At 44.0% G+C, this 22,446-nt stretch overlaps 1 protein-coding gene across 2 annotated transcripts; it reads right to left on the reverse strand.

Annotated features, from left to right (window-relative positions):
* Positions 1 to 3,881: 3,881 nt before the first annotated feature.
* Positions 3,882 to 18,152, reverse strand: LOC135242138 (major intrinsically disordered Notch2-binding receptor 1-like). Of its 2 annotated transcripts, XM_064313066.1 has the most exons (6): positions 17,141 to 18,152; positions 16,389 to 16,720; positions 13,570 to 15,832; positions 10,208 to 10,408; positions 7,052 to 7,162; positions 3,882 to 4,374 (listed from the first exon to the last, which is right to left on the reverse strand). In XM_064313066.1, the coding sequence occupies exons 3-6, from the start codon at positions 15,787 to 15,789 to the stop codon at positions 4,363 to 4,365; spliced, it is 2,544 nt and encodes an 847-aa protein (XP_064169136.1). In that variant the 5' UTR covers positions 15,790 to 15,832; positions 16,389 to 16,720; positions 17,141 to 18,152; the 3' UTR covers positions 3,882 to 4,362. The 2 variants fall into 2 exon arrangements, with proteins under 2 accessions (XP_064169136.1, XP_064169135.1); XM_064313065.1 differs by lacking the exon at positions 3,882 to 4,374 and having other exon boundaries at positions 5,584 to 7,162; positions 17,141 to 18,151.
* Between the last annotated feature and the right edge of the window lie 4,294 nt (positions 18,153 to 22,446).

A 22,446-nucleotide genomic window follows, 5' to 3' on the forward strand; every position in this document is an offset into this window, starting at 1 on the left:
CTGCAGTACGGGTCTCCATTTAAATTCTGGCTGTGAATACATTCACACAGCTAGCATTGTGTTTAAGCAGCATAGGAGAGAAAGAGGTTAATGGAGCTCAATGACACTGCTATCAATACCAGAAGCAGTGCAGGAGAAGCAGAAGTTTATTTTGATGCAGAGGTTTAGCATGGTGCAAAAGAAGGTTAGTATGATTCAGATGATGGTTAGTATGGGGAAAGTTAGGGTATATTCATGGAATCCCTAATTGAGTGCAATTTGTATTTATTTATTTATTTATTTATTTTCTAAATTTGTTCCATGGAAACATTCCAAAAAGGGCTGCAACAAGATAAGCATGCAGGAGCACTACACACTGATAATACACTAATATTTAAGGGAACCTCCATTCCATAGACAGAGCAGTGGAGGACTGCCTGAACCACTGAGAGACAGCTAATATGGAGAGAGAACCAGAAACACAGATTACATAGACAGAGTTCATCGCTGAATCAGCTAATGTGGAGATAATTCAATCTAAAATGGGTTGTTACTCTTTACAGAATCCCAGTATGTGATTTATCAACTCATAGGGCCCAGAAGCTGTTCATTTTCCAGAGCTGCACATTCACTTAGCAGCTCACCTCTATTACTGTTCATCCTGTGGGCTGCATGGATTGGGCCTAAAGACATTCTAAACCAGGCCCATTTTTATCAATAACAATGGCAGAATTTGTCTCTTCTGCAAAACAAGGCACAGATACTGGGGATTGTGGCCGACACTTAAATTAGTCTTACACAAACAGCAATGTAGGGCACTACTGCTACAGTCTTACACAAACAGCACTACAGGGCACTACCGCTACAGTCTTATACAAACAGCACTACAGGCCACTACTGCTACAATCTTACACAAACAGCACTACAGGCCACTACTGCTATGTCCTACACAAACAGCACAACAGGAGACCAGCAGTCAGCATAAGCACATGGTATGACTTGAAGGCTAGAGTCAGACAGGACAGAGAACATAAATCACACAGCAGTGATAGTCTGATGACTCCATCAGTATTAAGTGGCCAATTATTTATCCTCTCATCTGTCTGTCAGGCCACAGAATGCTATGATTAACTTAAATAATGAGAGACTTGCATATGCTGGGGTACTGCAAATGAGGGACAGAAAACTGGCAACTGAGAGAGCCTGGTCAATCACAAGCAAATATGACCACTGAAACCACGTTCAAGTTCATAGCAATAACAACCCCACAGGTACAGTACATAAAGAAGTCTAGAAATGGTTTCATTATGAGAGTTCTGTAATGGTCAACCAGAGAGGCAGAGGGGATCATTTTACTTTACTTTCAGTATTTCCAGTTTTTAGCCTAGTCCAGCAGCATTATTCTGTCAAAGAAAACATTTAGACATGAAAACATAAAAGATAGTTATGTTATTACACTTTGCTTGGCACAGTATAGCAAAGCAATGTATTTAGTAACTGGATCTCTAAGTCAGGGAACTCCAGATCACAGAGCACTGAAATACTGGATCATAACTTGGGAGGCTGAGTTAGTGGATCACAGGTCATTAACATTTTTATTATATTTTATTATATTATATTATTATCATATAATCATTAAGAAACGCAGTTACCCCATGGGATTTATATCAGCTACAGCTTCATTTATACATTCAAATGCACTCTTCTGCAATATGGATATTGATAATGTCAAGAGATGGAAATACTGTAACAGAACAGAAATAATAATTTTGTGGCTATTGTTTTCAGTGCTAAATGGAATAACTGAAAAAAGCTCTGTGTGTTCAAGGGCCACTGGCAGAGGAAGTGACGTTTGCCTTCTGAAATAAAGATTGTACAGATCTCATTGTATTTACATGTTCAGCAAGGGGCAAGTGGTTAGAATAACAATGTTATATTGGGAAAAATCTTTCTACACTGGACTGGCTTTTAATATGAATTGTGAGGTCAAAATTACCTGAATAAACTGCCACAGTCAGGATATGTATGCAGCTGGCCTGAAACTGCTCAGTAATTAATCATTCATAATTAACTCCTGTTCAATTTTCAGGTCTTGTAATCCATATGCTGTAATGTTTGTTAGTATATTGAGGCATTTCAGCAGAAACAGACAGAAATGAAGATTTACCCCTGCAATCCAACCTCTTTAGAGAATGATTAACTTTGCACATGCATTTATGTGAAACACATACTGTTAGACTGAAGCCTTTCTGTGGTGACGGGCTGGGTATGAGACATGCAAACAGGTAGGTTCAGAGCAGGTAGGTATGTCATATTTTGACATATAGAAGACATGCTCATGCAGGTAAATTGTTCCCATATTTTCTTTTTGTCAGAGCAGCCACTCAACAGTGTTTTCTCACTGATTTTCCATATATTTTTAGTATGTTATATTAGACACAGTGCTGGGGTGCAGGAATGGCAATGGGTAGCCTCTCACTGGAAACTGAAGTTTACAGGATGCAATGTTTCAAGAATGCTTTGAAGTCTAAAGTCTACCACACAGATTTCTGGAGACTATCTAGGATGCAGCTATGAAGACTTCATTGGGATAACATGGTTACTCTACACCAGGGGTGCTCAATACGTCGATCGCGATCTACCAGTCGATCGCAAAGGTAGTATTGGTAGATCGCATGAGTACCATGGTGGTTGAACGTGACACTTCCCAGTTGTCTTTAGGCAACAACAAAACAAATGTGCATAATTTTTTTATTCTTCAGTCATTTCAATGTACTTTAAAACGTATTTTTCTAAGCCTAAATTTCCCACTATAATAATTCACCCGAACCGTCTGGACGTGGTAATGAGAACTGTCAGTTAGCTATGATTGACAGACCGTGCCCCGTTACCATAGCTACCCCCATGCTACGCTCTCTTTGGGAGACTGAATTTTCACAAGCTAGCTAGCTTAGTAGTATATCAAGAATCGATAGATAGCTAAGGTAAGGACGTTGACTTATATCCAATTATAATTTTTGCTATCTAGCTAGCCAAGTTAAGATAAAAGCACAACTATAACGTCCTCATAAAAGCAAACTAGCAAGCTAACGTTATCGATAACATTGCCTTATGAAAGCAAACCTCCTAGCTAGCTAACGTTGACAACATGACAACTTTCTCAACCGGTTGAAAATAGGACGATGAATTTAAAACGCATATTTCTCCAAAAATACAGAACGGACATATTTAATACTTTGCTCATTGTGTTTCTTCAATGCCTCTTGTGCAAATAGCACATAAAACCGAGAAATTGTGAAAATCACCATGGTACTCCTTTAAAAAAATAGACGTCAGCCTATCATCCATCCCGTCACTTGATTGATATAGGGCAGCCAGTTAGATGACATCTGAATTTTTCTGACACTTAGGTCACTGCGCATGCGCAAACAACGGCGCCAAGTGCAGCAAAACTAACAAGCTAGTCAGTCCAAGTACCGTTCCACCATGACTGATGAACATTTGGAAGTGTGCTTGAGGCTGGCTGTCAGCAGCTACTGTCCGGACTATGTATCCCTGGCTGATTCAATTCAGTGCAAGTCATCAGATTAAACTCAAATAATGACAAAAAATGTACATAGTTAATATGTACCTCAATATATTTGTAAATAAATATATGTTTTGCATTTTTGTAGTGGGTAGATCATTTTGACTTGGTCATTTTATAAGTAGCTCGCATGCTGAAAAAGTGTGAGCACCCCTGCTCTACACAGTTTGGTGCTTTCAGAGGTCAGTATACCCATAATACACTGACACTCTAAAATGTTGGAATGTGTGTGTGTGTGTGTGTGTGCGGCAGGGGTGGGGGGAGGGGCTCACTCATTACAAGGCACCACAGTTAAAAAGCAAACAAAAAGCAGGGATAGATACTCAGGGTAAAGCCTTTTCACTCCACCGTTTATTGCCAAGCATTCTGGGATTACAATCTCCCCACACAACCCACAAACCACCACCGTACTTCATTTCCGTGTACAAATACTGCTAAAACAGCACACCATGCTAAGCACACACACACGCAGAATGCTGACCACTGTGTAGAAAATAGTGGATGAACACAAACCCCAAATCCTACCCTACTGCAGGCATGACCAAAGTACCACAGCGGACTGAAAGGTGAACCAGTTGCACAGACTTCTTACCACTGATAGACTTCCCCGGGCCAACTAAATTAACTTCTGTGAGTTTGCCAGTTTGCACAGGACCGTATCATTCTGTTCCTACTATGAATCAGAGGGCTAAACCCGATTGAGATGTTTTGCTAATAGTGTCTGAGATGTGTGAAAATCTTCATCAGGTGCACAGCAGGGGGCACTTCCCAGCATGCTCTCACACTGTTCCATCTGTTTAACCACCAGCCTGAAAGCACAACATGCACTAATAAGCCATAATTTCAAATAATTCATGCAGAACAGAATTCTGGAAGAATTAAACAGCATCTACTCGGATGATCACTATGAGTCTACACAAGAGCAGGCACTCACTGAAAGTAATTTACTGACATGTCAGGAATAATGACTCTGTGTTTTTTTTATATGTGTCTCTATCAGTATTTCTGTTGGTTTATAGTATCACATCAAACAACGGGTCTTTATTGAGTCTGCCATTCCTGCGTCTTGATCAGCTGTGATGTGCGGTTTTGGAGTATACCCTTCCTCACATGAAGAACTTCCCTCAGCTCATCCTTAGGCAACATTTATCCCTCACATCACAGGACAAGTATCCTTTTTAAAAGAGTGTACAGTGCCCTTTAAAGGGCTCCCAGAGATGGATCCACAACCTCCTTATCCCATTACTTTACATTACAGGCATTCAGCAGACACGCTTATCCAGAGCGACTTACACAACTTTTTACATAGCATTTCCATTACATTGAGGCAATGCAGGTTAAGTACCTTGCTCAAGGTACCTGGAAATCAAACCTGTGACCTTTAGGTTACGAGACCGGCTACTTACTCATTGTTCTACACTTGCCTCCCATATCCTCCAGGTAGTCCTTTACTGCCATACTCTAGTCTATATTTAATGCAAATTAAATAGCTTGATCTCTGGTGTGACTACCCCAGTCAGAGAAGAGAGATTTTATTTGAATTGTTGATGCAGCTTTACATAACTCCAGAGCACAGTTTCCTGGGAGACTTGCTGCTAACATAATGTTTGCCAAATTGTCTGGAGACAGAAATTTGACATGTTATTTTATGGCACAGTAATTATAACAGTACATGTCAGTACATTTAAATAGACACTTCTGGCTTTGTAAGTTTGTTTCAGAAACTAGCAGTTTGGATAAAGTGTGACAGATATGCATATTCATGAAACAATTAATTAACTTTCCTTAAGTAAAAACAATCTAGATAGCTTCACTTTTTGGATTCCTCCAGGCAGTCTGCTCTTCAGATACTGGAAATATACAGGTTAGCTGTGTCTTTCTCTATTCAGCCCTGGTAAAGCTTGAAGAGTACCAGACAGAGAGTGGGATGTGTTTCAAGGAGGTTTGCCAGACAGAGGGAAATGTGTATGAGACAGAGAGATAGAAACAGCAGACACAAACAGTGACTCACAGTGATGTAAGGGCAATGCTGTTTTATTGTTTTATTGGGTCTCAGTGTCATTGACATGGCAGGTCCTGTTCAGAACATCACAATTCACCCCAGGCTCAGTCAGTCCACATTGTCAAAGGCAGATGATGGAACTGACCATCCTGGACCTCCCCAATAAACGTAAGTAAGCGCATCCAGACCCATGAAGCCTTCCCCCAAGCCTCGGACTGCTGTAGATGCAGGGGTAAGAGAAAGACTGTAGCTGGAGGGCTTGTAATATCAGGTGGTTCATAAGAGTTTGTAAGGGCCATGAAGAGACTGATGTTACAGTAATGGCATTTTGTCTCAGACTCGGGCAGGTCAGAGCAGTCAGCACTCTTAAACTGAATCAAATAGACGCTCTCTGTTAGGCAGCACTCACTGGTGGTTGGGAACAACTTCAAGAATATATTATTGGACAACATTTTACCCAATCAGAGAAAACCTGACCCAGAACAAGCAACAACCTTCTGTACTCTCGACAGCCTGATTGCTCAGTTGAAAATAACATTTCAAGGACAGCAAGAGGCTTTTACAATGGTGAGGATAAGCTCTGCTTTATGTTATACTATGGGGTTTTCCCACAAACACAAACTTCAGTCAGTTAATTCATGAAAATAACACTTAAATGCACAGATGTATATAATTCTATTAAAATAAAAAGATGTCAAGAGTGTTAAACAATTAAGAAAATAACCCTGGAGGAGATAAAATGCCTGTACAATGCACCAGTTGCAAATTATAGAAATGTTGTTTTTACACAAAATGATGTAACAATATTTTCATACACAAACATATGAAGGTATGTATTGCAGAACAATGTGCTCATTCCGTTCAAAATAAATTGTTGGTGAAATACAATAATATATAATTAAATACACACAACAGCAAAATCATTTGAACATCTTAACATTTTCTTCTCTCCATCGCAATGAGTATAACGCATATCATCCGGTGTGGTTTAAAAGGACCAGGAGCTCTGGCACATCACTTTGACCAGTCTGGAAATCTGGACCATTAAACCAGTTTGCCATTTGTAAGACTGGACCATTAAACTGGTTTGTATGTCTGGACCATTAAACCAGTTCGCAAGCCAGGAGCAGTACACTAGTTAGTAAGACTGGACCACTAAACCAGTTTGCAAGACTGGACCATTAAACCAGTTTGCAAGACTGGACCATTAAACCAGTTTGTAAGACTGGACCATTTAACCAGTTTGTTAAATTGGACCATTGAACTAGTTTGTAAAACTGGACCAGTAACCAGTTTGTAAGACTGGACCAATAAATTGGTTTGTAAGACTGGACCATTTAACCAGTTTGCATGTCTGGAGCATTAAGCCAGTTGGTAAGGCTGGATCACTAATCTCTTCATGACTTCATGGTACAAATTGGAACAACAATTACCAAGATCACAGTGCAGGCGGCCGCCACAACCAGGGCTCGGATCTTACACACCTTCGCCCTCCTGAACTCCGCCTCCTGGCGCTTCAACAGCGAATCGTAGCCCGGCGTGTAGATGTCCTCCATCCAGTACTCCAGGTTGTTGGGATTCAGGGAGTCCTGAGTCTGAAGGCAAAAGGGGAGGAAAAGCTATTCAGTCAGCAGCAGATGGATTCATGTGAGAAGACTGCTAATTACATGCACTGCCAACCACTAAATCCGCTATGCTCACTGGAGGCTCATGGGAACACTGCCTGTTAGTACAGGAAGTCCAGCTGCATTTCTGATGCCATTTTACACCATTTGGACAAGACAAAACAAAATGTGTGACAAAAGGAGAGGGAACGAGAAAACTAGGCAGGCAGGAGGAATTTTATTTCAATTAAATGTAAATTTAATTCCCCTTCAGCCAGAAAGCAGAGGTCACACTGCTGAGACACCAGGGTTCTGAAGGAGGGACATTTAAAGGGGCAATTTTAATAAAGTGCAGCTGCACTTTCTGTTGACTGGAGTGTGGGAGATGAAAAATAAACCAGCAAACAGCCACCCCTCATACCCGTGGTGTCAACCATACAATTACAGTGAACTGCGCTGCCATCCTATGGAACCAGCACTTCTTATGGCTCAAGCGCACACAAACCTGCAACAGCCAAGCTGCTGACTGGCAACAAAATTCACTCCAAGAGCAGTGAGCCAAACTAGACTTTTGTGGCCATTGATGACTCTAATTTCTATCACAGTGACAGTAGGCAGCCAGTACACAGACAGGTCTGACTCAGAGGATTCTCTTTCTGTTTTTTTGGGAACTTCTGCAGTGGAAGAAGGGTAGATATAAGTGCAAAGAGAGTAAGCATTAGCATTTAATTCTGTTAGCCAACTTTAATATTAGCATTTCACTCTGTTGGAGGGCTTTTGTGTTAGCATTATATTCAGTTACAGAGCTACAGTGTGTTAGCATTCAATACTGTTATACTGCTTTAATGTTAGCATCATATTTTGTTTAAATCACACAGAGACAGCCTAAGCTAATGAGCAAACCAAGAGGCCAAATCTGCTGCACTGTAATAATCAAACACGTTGGCATGGTAATTATCAGAGCAATTATCCATTTAGAAAATTATAAACTGGCAAAACATGAATGCCATGAAACCTCCTGGCAGGAGATTCATATTTATATATTGCTGTTTAAGCCTTTTTTTAACTATTATTTAATGAAAACAGAGATGTTAAGAGTGGTGTTATGTGAGTGAGAATACGACTCAGCGACAAGGAGCCTGTATCACAGATTGGATTGGAGCGCACTCCTGTGTCTATACGATCACTACTGTTCTATACTCATAGCCTACATCAGTGCTACACCTATCCTTTACCAGCTCCAGTCCTAAATCAGCACCACCCCGTCGCCTGTGGGCACAGTGCTCTTCTCCATGGTGTAGGCACTCAAACTTAATCTCATGCCCTCCTATTGGCAAATTGTCTGAGCGATCAGAACTTTCAGTACTACACTGGTTCTGGTGCGCAGCTGCAGTTTCCACCTGGACAGACAGTGCTGGCTCTGTCCCTTGAATGTGCATTCATCTGCTCTGCTAATTATTTGAGCTCAGCTGTGGGGGGTTTTTCTGTACATGCCTTGACATACAGGGCAGGCTAATTAATTACAATATGTGAGGCGGCCCCAGAGAACGAGAGACAGGTTGGGAACACATGTGTGATGATGACCTCACTTAAAGGTGTAAAGCCATGATGTAGTCCACAAGCTTAGCACCACACTGTAGTAATGGGAGCAGGTCATATAAACCAATGAACCAAATCAAATAATTTGCACTCTGCAGCACTAACAACTTCTAAAGTTAGTTCAGTTCAGGGATCACTGATTATGTGCACTAGCTTCACCAATGGTGAGGCTGACAAACCTGACTCTGTCATCACAGGACCATACACTGTTTTTCACACATCACAGAGACATACACTGTATTTCACACATCACAGTGACATACACTGTTTTTCACACATCAGAGAACCATACACAGTTTCTTCATACTCAGCAGATAACAGCACAGGCTGCAGCATGCTATTAATATGACAGATGTCTGTTTGTGTGACTTCACACTGCATGGTGATTCCCTTCCTGTCAGGCTATCAGGCAGGGGGGTGCTAAATCACTCACTCAGTGCAGTAGTTACATTTTCATCCAATGAAAAACAAATTCTCCCTCTCTCTCATCAAACAGCGACCCAATCTCCCTGGCTTTATGCTATTACACAGCATTGTTAAATTCAGAGTGAGCTTTTCAAACCTCTCACAGTCAGCCAAACAACACTTCAGTCTCCTTGGAGAAATGACTTAATCTAGCTGAACTCCTTGTAATCTCAAAAACAGTTTCAATGTTTCAATGTTTCAAATTAATAGCATAATTACGTACAGGACGGACAAAATGCTTGTTTTAAAAAACACTAAGTGCGTAATAAAAAGTAACGTTATATTTTATGAGATTCGACCATCTGACTAAAACAAAATACTCTTTCATTGTAAGCTCACAGTCACTCAGTGCTCAGCAGAGGCTTAGCTACACCCTGCACCTTAAGTGCAAAAGAGGAGAGGCTCTCAGTCTCGGATATCAGCTCTGCATTCACAGCACCTGCTCAGTCAGGCGCCAGCTCTGTGGAAGATGGACGGCTCTTCTGGAGTAAATGTAATAGACATTGATCTGTGATCTGTGGGAGGCGCAGGGGGGACCGGCTGTGAGGAGAGACTCAGAGCGCGGCACTGCTTCGTCATTGGTTAACTGGACTCAAACGGCCATCTTAACCCCCATAAAGCATCTGCCCATGTGCATACAAATGAGGCATGGTATGAGCATCGATACCCAACATTAGATGTGCTCTAATGAGATGGCCAGGGTCATAAATGATGCACTCCTTTGCTTTCAACACCAGCCCCCTCGCACACCCACCCCCCCCATTCTCCCCACATTCCCTCGTAGACCATGAATCTGTTCGCCCTGTCAGAGTGTAGGCTGATGCGCTCCCCAGAGGCTAAATCTTCACTATGAACACAAAGCCCCGTGGATCATTAGAGGCCGGGCGTCAGGATTGGCCAAGCCCGTGCGAGCTGTAAAGGCAGCGGTACAGTATGTGGCCCTGTGTGGAGAAGGTGACGGCGGGTGCTTGCCTGCAGGTCCAGTGCGGGGAGCTTGCTCTTGTCCAGGCCCCAGGGGGGCGCCATCCGCTTGCCCTCGGGCAGCTCGCTCAGGCGCAGGTCCGTGTACAGCGGGCTTCCCTTCATGTGGGACTTGATGGATGGTGGGAAGGGGGGCGGGCTGAACACCTGCTCGATCAGGTAGGAGTCCTTCGGCACTTTGGACCGGTCTATCTGCGGAAAGAGGTCAGGGAGGCGCTGAAACATTTCTCAGAAGGAACAGGTATGATGAACTCTGCCTACTAAAACTAAGGGTCTAGGGCACACACTGGCAGATGCACATGAAGCTTGAAGCACTGCAGCAGTACCCAGTATAACTATTCTATGAGTCACACATAGATAAATCAAGTATGTGCACCCTGTCAGAATAAAAACATAATAACATATTTAAAAATACTTTTTACCAAAGCAAACCAAAGTGTGGGAACAGCTGAAATGTACAGTACTATTTTACTTCTTTGGCCTCTAATAACATGAACACATTTAGCGGCAGTGGTGAGCACCAGTTCCTACTGAACTTCTATCAGAACAGCTACTAAGATAGTCTCACAGTCATACTGAAGACCGGCACTGACCCACAGCAGTGACTGGTAGTCTCTCTGTCTCCCTGCCTTGATGCCAGTCACTGAGCAGCCAGGGCCCCAGCCCTCTCACGCTAAAGCAGAGCTGCCCAACCATGCTTCTGTTGGGCCACAGTGCCCGCGGGGCTACTCAACCTGGTCAACCACCTGATTCAAATGATCAGGCAAATACGTTCATCTTGATTGAGCGACTTCTCTCCCCAAAACCTGCAGTATTATGAGTTTTCAGGAGCAGAGGCGAGTAGATTTTGTTTTATTGCTCTCTGCAAAATGCATGGACACACACACACACACACAAACACACCTACACACACTGGCACCTACAAGTCCATGCACACATGCAAGCACTCACACACACACACACACACATGCACACAAATACGCTCATACACACACTTAACCACTCTGACATGCAAACATACAGGGATTTAGCACTGTTTCTGGCCTATGTTTTATTTTTTCACATTGTTTCCACATAGCTGGTTGACAGTGGGCACAGCACTGAAGTTTCACAAGTTTATGACACTGATCTATAACTATGATAATGTAACACTGATATATAACACTCTGTCCCATCATCCTCCACAGAAGGTATACAATGCGTTATACGCATCAGAATGGGATGAGGTTAGGCATTTCACTGGTCCTAATGTACTTTAAACATTAAATGAAATTTAGCGAAAGTCCAGTGAGCAGAAAGATCTACTGTAGAAGAACAGTGATTGAAAACATTAGACATCTCAATCACATTTATTAGTTGAGATTGATACCAATAAAAGCTAATCTATGTGAATTAGCCTCCATCAAACTGCACTTGTTTTCTGATTTATCCTTTGAGGGAATGTCAAAGCAGTACTTTAACTGAGTGCCCAGGAATTAATGCTGCTATCAGGGAATGTGGTCAGAGGGACCCTAACAAACTCCAGAGAGGAATCAGAGTAATGTAACTGGGTGGTGGTTGACTGGGGTCCCTAAATCTACTGAAGTAAAACGGAACACATATCTTCAAAATCAGACTACAGTCGGACCATAACTGCTCACCAAGATATAGACACAGTGCACATGCCTTAGGGTGACTGACCGATACTCGCCCACATTAGAATAACTGACAAATGGTTTTAGCTGGGGAAAGATAGACAGACCACACTGGCAACGACACAGACCACACAGACTATGATTCATAGAAAAAGTGTAATAATGACAGTGGCCTTTGGGTTGAGATGTGGAAGTAAAGGCAGTCAACTTGGTTCAAATCCAGCACAGGACTGAATGTTCTACAGGCTGAGTTCGTGGAAGACAGAACACACATACAAAATCAGGAAGCAGAGCCTGGGTCTGAGGCCGACCATAAGCACTTACCAAGATACAGGCATGAAGCACATGCGTTAGGATTACAGACAGAAATATGCATGCACATTAGGATCACCGGTAGCAGATATACATACACTTATTAGATTTACTGACAGAAATGAATACGCATTAGGGTGCTACACAGAAATCCTAACACACGTTAGATTTACTGGCAGAGATGCACGCATGTATTAGAGTTACTGACAGAGATACTCAAATGCATTTGGTGACTGGCAGAGATACTCAAATGCATTTGGTTTACTGACTAAGATACACACACTTGTTTGTCTTTCTGCTAAGACTGCTCAGATGAACAGCCATTCCAGCTCAAAGGACCACAACTCAGCACAAAAAGGAGGGGGTGATAAAATGACCAGTCCGCAAAAACGTTGGGTCAAAACCTTGTGTCCAGTCTTGCATGACGTCTGTCTCTGTCCACATTGCCTTGTGTTGGGTAATGAACATGAGGTTACATAACTCCAGAATTCTCTGGAATTTGGCAAATGTCTCCCCAGCCACGCCCCCCTCCTGTGTGTCAGAAGGGCTGGCTTTTATCAGCCCTGCACATCTGCTTCATTAATCAGAGAGCAGGAGTTAAAATCTGGTTTGGGATAATATCCACCGCTGCCATCTGCAACTGCACAAACAACCTGCTGTCACATAGCCTATTGCTCAAGGAGACTTTGGGCACAGATTTCACTGTATGGACGAACATGCATAATCAGGGGTTGATATATGTAATGTGAATTATACCTGTGGAATCACAGATTCAGGGAGAAAATGACATTTGAGTGCATGAATAATGCATTTCAGAAAGTGCCACCATCAGCAACATTCTACTAACATGTTTGATTCAGGGAAGGTGATCTTAAGTTACCATTAATTTGCTTGGACAGCCCCACACTGGCCAACAGGGAGGTGCTTTTACAGAAGGGCTCATTCTAACCTGGTATCAGACAGCGGCATACTGTAGTACCTTCAGTTCATTTTTAACTGCTGAGTGATAGCAGAAACCAAAAGGATCCCCGAAGACCCAATAAATTGCTCTACTCCACACTGACCTACACTCTACTACTCTGCTTTCCACATTACAGACTGCACTTCACTCTGCACTGAGACACCCACTTAATAAGTGAACACATTTTCTGTGAGTGACCCCCTTATTGAAATATAACCCAACAAAAATATGGAATTTTTATGTTTTTACTGTATCTGAGAATGCCTGTATACAGTATAACAAATGCAGTGCATGTAACAAGTGCAGTGCAATGGAACCCTTAACCCACCTCAATCCCCTCCTGAGTTTGGGACTCAATGTTCTATGCTACACCACAGCCTGCAATGCACTCTACGCCAGACTTCATTCCACTCGTCTCTACAGGCTGAACTATGCCCAGCACGTACCTCTTTTTGTTTGCGGTGCCGGTCTTTGCTGTCACGGTCTTTCTCCTTCCCTTCCTCACTGGTCCCAGGCCGCCAGTCACGCGGCGAGTTGGAGATGCTGGCGATTTTGGACTCTGTGGCACTGTCCTCTGTCAGGCAGCGGGACGATTGTCGTGAGAACAGACTCCTCTTCAGAGACTTGACCCGCCTGCCGTCACTGCCCGCCGCACTGACATCCAAGCAGCACCATTCGGCCTTACCGTCGGCTTTGGGCACGTGCCCGGTGGTGTGGCAGCGGAAGGCTATGGGTGACGAGTCCATGTTCAGGCGGAGCTCGCTTTGAGGGGACATTTCTTTCTGTCTCCCAACGACCTCCGGCTCCTGGATCTTCTGATCCAGCTTGTTGAGTTTGGACAGGACCTGCGAGATCTCCCCCCGCACCCCAGACAGGGACTCCAGCTTCTTCTCAATCTGTCCGATGCGCAGCACCAGCTTAACCATGCTGGCCTTAAGCTCGTCGTCTGTGCTCTCCAGGGAGTGGAAGAGCCGCTCCAGCTTCTTAGCACCCTTGCCTAGCTTTGCGCTGCTCTGCTCGGGTGAGCTGTCACCATCCGACTTCACCTGCGAGAGGGAGCCCACACTGTTGTAGCAGGATGACTGGATGACTCCTGTGGAGCCGCATACACTGATGTCGTCAAGGAAGCGGAATATGTCGCTGATGTCATCGCTATCCTCCTCGGAGCGGGTGAAAGGGTGCTTCTCACCGTACTTGCTGAGGCTCACAAAGTCCCTCAGTCTTCTGCGGTCACAGTTCTCTGTCTGTGTGCCCACACTGAGCATGTTCTCCACCCCTCCACCCTGGAGAGAAGTGCAGTTGATGCTTTTGTCTTTGAATCGCTTCATGCCTTCTCTTCTATCGGCCCCCGCTCCCCCAGCCACGGAGCTGGCATCCTTCATTTTGGGCCCAGCGAGTTTGGCTCCAAACGCAGAGGGGGAGATGGCTGGTTGCTCCTTGGTGGCCTGATAATGGTGCTCGTCATCCAAGCTGCCACCGATGTGGCGCCGCTCATTTCTAGACTGCTTCAGGAAAGACCGCTCAAAACCTGGCCCCTCTTCGGTATTCAGGCTCAGGCTCTTGATTGGCCAGGCTGGCTGCCGGCCTGGTTTCCCCGGTGTTCTCCCGCCACCAGCACATTCAGTCACCGGTGTAGGACCGAAGTAGGTGGACGCCTGCAGGTCATCCAGGCTTTCATGCTTAGCACGGCGGGCCTCTGGGCAGGGAGAGCGGGCAGGCTCACTGTACGGGTTGCTGTACGGAAGCTCAAAGCTGTGGTTGAAGAAGTTGGGGGGTTTGCGTAGCTCACCCTGGGGGTACGCTCCACCTGACTGGACCCCAGGCGTGGAGTCCGTGGTGATCACCTGAGGCGAGAAAGCTGGGAGGTTGTGAAAATCCTCCTTAAAGATGTTCCTCTTGTGGACGCAGGAGTGCAAGGCGAGGGGCTCCGCGCTGGACACTAGCGTCTCCTTGACGGCCGGGTTCAGGGAGTCGGCGTCGGTGGTGGACTCGCTGTCGATGTCCGTGGGGAAGTAGGTGCTCTGCATGTCGCAGGGGGAGGGTGAGCGGGCGCTGCCGTAGTGCAGGAGGTGCTGAGGAAGGTGCTGTGGGAGGTGCTGCAGTTTGTCGAGAGATGCCGCTCTGCACTTCAGATCACCACCGACTCCCAGAAGGAGGCTGGGGTTGGGGGCCGGAATGAAGTGCTGACAGCCGTTGCAGTCCGATTTAGGGCAAGGCGAGGCTCTTGAAGGGGGAGGGGCCCCGCCATCCAGGAAGTCATGGGCCCTATCACGGCCTGAGTACCGGTACACGTCACTATCCGACCGGCAGGACTCAAAGGATTGGTTCTTGTGGACTTTGGGCCGGTATGAGGAGGGACGTTTGTCTACAGTCGCCCCCCCATTCATCTGAATGAGATTGAACATGGTGACGATGTCTGCAGCCACGGTCCGCTTCTTGGACTGCTGGTCATCCCCGGAGCACCTCATCTTTTCCCTGAAGAGGGTGGCGGGGAAGCTTGGGTCCAGGCGGGCCATGTAAAACAGCAGGCTGCGCAGCTTGGTTAAGTGGGCTAAGTCAAACCTGGTGCACAGGGACTTACACAGGTCCTGGTATGACACACTGCTGTACTTGGTGTCCAACTCGTCAAGAATCCTATGCAGAAAGAGCGAGTACTCTGGATCCATGTCTGCTCTTGTCTCTCCTTCACTTCAGCAGAAATCGTGTTGCCTGCGGGAGGAAGAACTGGGATTAGCAGACAGTTGCTGCCAGCACTTTTACACCACATTATAACTAATTAAGCATCGCCGCACGCGGAATCTCATTAGGATATGGATTCAAACTATGAACCGAAAAACTATTTCATACAAAAAACGCGGTAAAATCCACTAAATCAGACGAGTAAATTATTTTAGAAGATTAAAGAAAGAACTAACCCCACAAGGCACTGAGAAAATAAAAAATTAGCCTTGTGCAGAAGGAAAATAGCGCATAGCTCCAGCAGACCGTATCTTCCCAGCCATACAATGGCAGCTACTTGCAGGGGGGAAAAAAACATTTTTATTTTTTACGTTTCACTATAAAATACCGTGTTGAAGACATAAAGCATAACGTGATATCCAGTCATAACTAGTAGGACACGTAAAACCACATGTGCGCTCGGTCGTACTTCTGCATACAACAAGGCTTAATATTCAGGGTGCGTAAAAAACACAGAGCACTAGTGCCAACGATCCTTTGTGTAATGTATGCAACATTTAGAGCGATGGAAGGGGAAAACACGTACCTCATGCGCCATCCCATCTGCAGTCGTGCATGATTTGATGAAAAAAATATTAATCTACTACAAACCTGCCGACAGAGCTAATTTAACGAGTGTGCATTTTTCCATTGGTTGTACACTCAATGCGTACGGTTTTTTAACGCATTCTTTTACATATGCTCCGTTTACAGAACTCCACGTCTCACAAGTGATGTTTTTCACCCGGGGGCTGATTCTCTCCCGACTTCAGACCGACCTCGGTGAAACGGAGCTGTCCACGGTCTTGAAGCGGGCTGCTGAAGGAACGCGGCTTTGTTACTGCCGGCTGTAATGACGTAATCATACCATCGCACGATCTGCAGGGTGAAAAGCATCGTTGGTTACTCCTTTACATTAGATCACCCCTTAATGTCTCTCACATTGTTAAATACCACCACTTCATGGAGACTATTAACACCGCCATCATTAATAATACTAATCACCAGGCATTATTTATGTTACACGATTATTAATTACTGATGATAAACTTTTGAATAATCAAGTAGCCTGTGCTACTTTTTTTCAGTTATTGACCAGGACCCATCTTCAATGCTAAACTAAAAGAAAAGTGGACAGAGAGATCCACCGTGTAGGCTGCCCATACAGCCGACTGCACTGTACCGAAGAAATGCATTTGGGAAATCTCCCATAGAATAAGAAGATAATATAGAGCAACGGAGAACAAATCAATAGCATGTTTAATTTATGCACTCTGGGGAACACTATAGCCTAGTTACCTGCGCAAACCGAGGTGAAGTTGGTTTGAAGTTGGAAATTCAACAGATATTCGGACACCCAGTCTCGCCGACCCTTTCCCGCTTTGTCCCGGGATTAAGAGACACAATGCAACGGTCGTCGCAACGTTGGGTATTCAAACATTCAAACAGATATTCACACAGCCAGGCTCGTATCGTCTTATTTTCACGATTTAGAAAGCTAGTGAAAGAGTTCTCAGGGGGATTGACCCACTCAGATAAATTCGCTGATGCATCATGGTGGATGTTTTCACAAGATTTTAAAAAATGAAACAGAGCTCTATTCATACTGCAGCAAGAGTGAGTGAAGACAACCAGCATTGCTAAGCCAGAGACCAAAGGAATTCTGTCCCGTAATCAGTATGGTTCCCTTAGCAACGGACGATCTATAGCTTCAGCAGCTAGCCAATCAATCACAGCAGTTCAATACTCCGCCCCAATGCCACCATGCGAGAAGCAGCCGTATGCTTTCAGTTTTTATCAGTAGAGCACTTATTTTCTCTTGCACACATTGCTTTGTCATTCTGAATAGCACAATATGGGAAGTATTAAGGCGCACTAATGTTTCTGGAGTTCTTAATTGCCACATAACTGTCTCAGTTCCTTCAACCAGCTTTTCTGAATGGTAGTTTTTTTTTTATCGGCGCCCACATGGATTAAGAGTGTATGGTGTGACGTAGTCACAAACGCCACTGTATTTGCGCTGCTTCCTTAAGACAACTCTAGACTTGACTATCATTGGACAATCATTATTTAAAATTATATAATATTCGCCGAGAGACAGTGATTGTGACTTTGGCCGTTGTTTAACGCTGTTTATGTGAGTGCATCAGAAGATAGTCACTTCACCTGCATACGCCTGTGGCATTTTACAGGAGTGCACAGTGTATCCCTACACAGTAAAATGTCCAGTGTTAATGTAACTCTTAACAGATGACATTTGGTCCTACATTCCAGAGCAGGACCAAATGTTATCTGTTAAGAGTTGAATTAACACTGGATATTTTTCTGTGGAGTCCTGAAATATTACCGGGGTCATTCATAGGGGTTATGAACGTCGTTTGTTCACAAAGGTTGATCAATTTGTTTCTCAGGCGGAGAAAAAGTGGAAAGGGGAATATTCGTTTTTGAATATGACCATGCACATTAACATGCGCATAAAGCTCTACATGCAGATACTGCAATATAGGCATAGAGGCCTGAGAGATACATTGGAGACAGCATGCTCTGTAGAACCATGATGGATACTGCATTTAAGGAACAGGAAATTGTAAGCCGATTCCCCCCAACACATTTAACTCTAGACTGTGTCTGCAAGATGTACTGCAGGATAAACTGGGAGGCAATTTCAGTAATGGCAATGGTGCGTCTGCAGTGTTGGATTTGATTAGATCTCACTATGTCAGCACCAGCTGAGATAAACAAGAACATGCTATCCAATCATCCCCATTTCACAGCCTATTGTGTGTTGTATGCGTGTGTGCGTGTCTGTGTGTGTGTGTGTGTGTGTGTGTGTGTGTGCTTGCGTGCGCAGTGTGTCTGTGTATGCAGCGAATCCTTGCGAGTGAGAGTGAAAGCATTCATGAGTGTTTTACCCTGGTAAGATTATATGGTAAATATTATATGGTTTTCCTTGGTGTAAGGCTGCTGTAGGTGTCGGATATTTTCTTCCTCAGGTTTAGGACACATCTGACATTACTTTAAAATACACTTTTTTTAGTGATATTAAATAGTACCACCTAAATGCATAATTTTAAGCATACAATGCATTAACTATATGAAATGCATTAACTATATGACAAATTCATTTTGAAACAGTAGAAGTAAATTCATTTTCATTCTTTCCTGGCAATTCATTGCTCAAACGTCAAAATCACTGAGCTGAGTTCAGCTGAAGTTCAGTTTGTTGTCACAGAAACACCTGAGATGTTGTTTTGAAGGACAACAACATCTCATTCCATAAACACTGCTTCACTCCGAAATCTTTAATAACATCATGTCAAATGTCACCATTTTCTGACCCTGGTATTTAGGTATGTGTTGCAAAATATGTATATTCATGCTGATCTATTGGTTCTGATTATTCTAAGACTATAGTTACCATCACCAAGGTTACAAGATCATTGCTGGCATGCTGCCATTGTGCCACACAAAACTGCCCATACTTTGCATCAACAGTTTGGTCAAAGTGGCTTTATGTCCCATTGACTGATGACTGCAGTCCTTGAGTGGACAGTGCAAGAAAGCACCCAACTACCGATTTACTGTACCTGCCTACCTATCTGTCCAACTGCCAGTTGTGCCTACTCACCTGCCTTACTTCCTGAACATGCCTGCCCATCTACCTGCACTGTAATTGGGTCCATACTGTACATGCACACTGAGTCAGGACTGCTGTACCCAGCAGGCCGAGTGGTGGCTGTAGGACTGAAGAACCAGCTGGACCATCTGGCACCGACTGCATCCTAGGCACTAATTATAATTACACAGTTTCAGCAAAGCAATGCCAACTATCCGGCTCCTCTACTCCCAGCTACATTAAATATCCCTGCTATCTGGCATCAGACAGGAACTCCTGGGCCAATTAGTTAAAGCAGGAGTACAATATGAAACGCGTTTTAAACGTGTCCTGGGAAACTCCTGCTGCCCTGAGATCTCATCTGATCTGGCATGTAAACAGAGCTAAGAGAAGAAAGAGTTGGATTTTGAATTGACACACACACACACACACACATGTGTACAGGCATGTGCACACACACACACACACACACGTGTACAGGCATGTGCACACACACACACATGCACATATGCACACATGCACACACACGCACAGGCATATTCCTTTCTGTTTTGATTTTATTTTCTGTCGTTTCTCACAGGACCGATCATGGTCACTGTATCACAAGCAAAGGCACCAACCACACAAGGCCGTGAAGACTGAAGCACTTACAGCACAATGAACATCCTTGAACCTCTCGCTCGTACCACCATGCCCCCCCTTACTCTCCTGCTAGCACCACCCTGCTCCCCTCTCCTCAGCCTTACCTGCAGCTGAAGTTTGGTTCTCGGTGGGTTGCTCAGTATGGTAAACAATGCAGCTGCTGAAATTCAAGTCCTCGGCACTTAGCAACATCTCAGATTTAAATCATGGCCTGGAAAAAAGAATTGCATTCAGAGTAATCAAATCTACACAACATTAAATAAGGCGTTACCTTACCTTACTCCTTGCCCTCTACCACAAAAAAGTTTGCAGAATGAGAATTGCCTGGCAAAGAGCCTGTGATAGAATGTGTGTGAGTGTGCGGTTGTCTGTCATAGTTTTAATGGCCCTTATGTCAGATATTAATGGGAGTCATTAGTACACTCCCTTGGGCTGCCTGTGCTTTTAGGAGCCTCAGAGGCAGTTTTCACACTGATCCAGGGAGAGCCCCTGTACAAACTGCTGCTGTCCCATGACTGACCCAAGGTCAGTCTCTGCTGTTTCAACAGAGTCCTTTTGTGCCTTCTATGCATGTGCAAATTACCATCTAACTTCACTCTCTGTCGTATCCACCTGATATACTGACATTTCTATTCAAGTAGGGCCTATGCAGTACTATGGTGACCTGTTGATGACCGTTTTGGTATAACATTTTTTTTGTGACTGATCCAGGTCCAGGTACTCCTCTGCTTCTATTCCCTCCACAGAGGGAACTGCTGCAGAACATGTGTGGATAAAGCTGAATTACCACAAGCATGTTGAAGCAAGTGTGTTCATGTGTGTGCATTAGTTAATGTCCATGCATTGAATAATACACAACCATGACTTTAATCACTCAGTTTCAATCAGCCAGACATTAATGTCTGGTAACTGTTATTTGATGTCCTTTAGAAAACAATCAGTCCTGGAACACCATTAGAAGAGGATGCAGCCAAGACTGTTTTTACAACATAACAGAGCCCTATAAAGCATTTACTGAGGCTGCAGCTTCTATCGCCAGTAAACTCTGATTCAGTCAGTGATAGGCTCAATACGTATGTCAATCAGCAGGCGAACAGGCCTCATTGGTTAGATGAAAACTGAGGCGAACAGTGAACAATGATCCAGAACCACATCAAGCAAGGAAGAAAAGACAGTCATAAGATGTTGTCAGGTTAAGGCTGAAGCCTGACATTGACCCAGGGGCATACAGAAGTAACGGCCAGAGAAAGAGAGGAAGATGACACAAAAAAACAAAAACAACCATTTCAAACACTCTGTACCTTATAGCTGGGCTTTGATTTGCTTCTGGGCGATGCTGTGGAGTCTGAGTTCCAGAGCAGCGAATAACGGGCATTCTGCTTCTCGCTTGCTGCACTGCTGAATTGGCTCAATCTCATGAATATAACTGGCCATGAGCCACAGAGAAATGACCTTTTTGCAGATATAAATCTGGCAGGCTGGGGAAGGGGGACATTAGTTTGAGGGCAGGCACTGTCTCTGGAGGGGGGAAATGACAGACGTTTGTCATTTGGGCAGAAGCCCGATAATCAGGCGACAACTCTGAAGCAGCGCATGTCTGATAGCTCTCTCTCTCTCTTTCTCTCTACTCACTCTTTTCTCATGCTGTAAGGGAATGCTGTAACTACTGGGTAGCATTGTGCATGAGTATGCATATATTACCCAGGGTTCTTAAATTTGCGGAGATAAATTAAAGATATTTACTTACATCTGTGGGTGTTCCATCTTGAACACATTTTTAATGTTCTAAAGTGTTTTGGAATAAAATGATGCATAATGCCTGTCATGGGAAGTTTGACACGACTGAGATGCCACATTAGAGGTGAACTTGTCCACATGAACACAGAGTTCCATATCTTAAGTCACTTTTCAGGAGGTTTATTTTTTCACTAACTCTGGTAAAGCATCAATATACATCTCATAAAATCCTGTTTCTTCATAATAATAAACAAAAAAAACATTTTTCTACTCTGTTAGTTGGAAATGTGAGATGTATTATATTCTGAAATTAACCTGAGGGCTGGTTGTGATGGTTGTGGCTCATAACTTATGGATATATTTTTGAATGAAGTGCCCACTTTCAGACCTTTGAATGATGCTCAGCGATCACCCTTTTAAAAGTTTTCTTTAAGCTGGAAGTTAGGCTCTCAGAAGTTACTTTTGTAAATCCCTTGTTACAATTTCACTATGGAAAGTGAAAATGCGATATATGTGGCACAGGCATCCATAAGGACTCTGGAGTGACAGGAGTTCAGGACAGCCAGATATTGATCGTACACAGAGGTTTCCTGCTGAAGCTTAAGGATCT

This window comes from Anguilla rostrata, chromosome 16, assembly GCF_018555375.3.
Source record: "Anguilla rostrata isolate EN2019 chromosome 16, ASM1855537v3, whole genome shotgun sequence".
In the NCBI taxonomy this organism is placed as follows: Eukaryota; Metazoa; Chordata; class Actinopteri; order Anguilliformes; family Anguillidae; genus Anguilla; species Anguilla rostrata.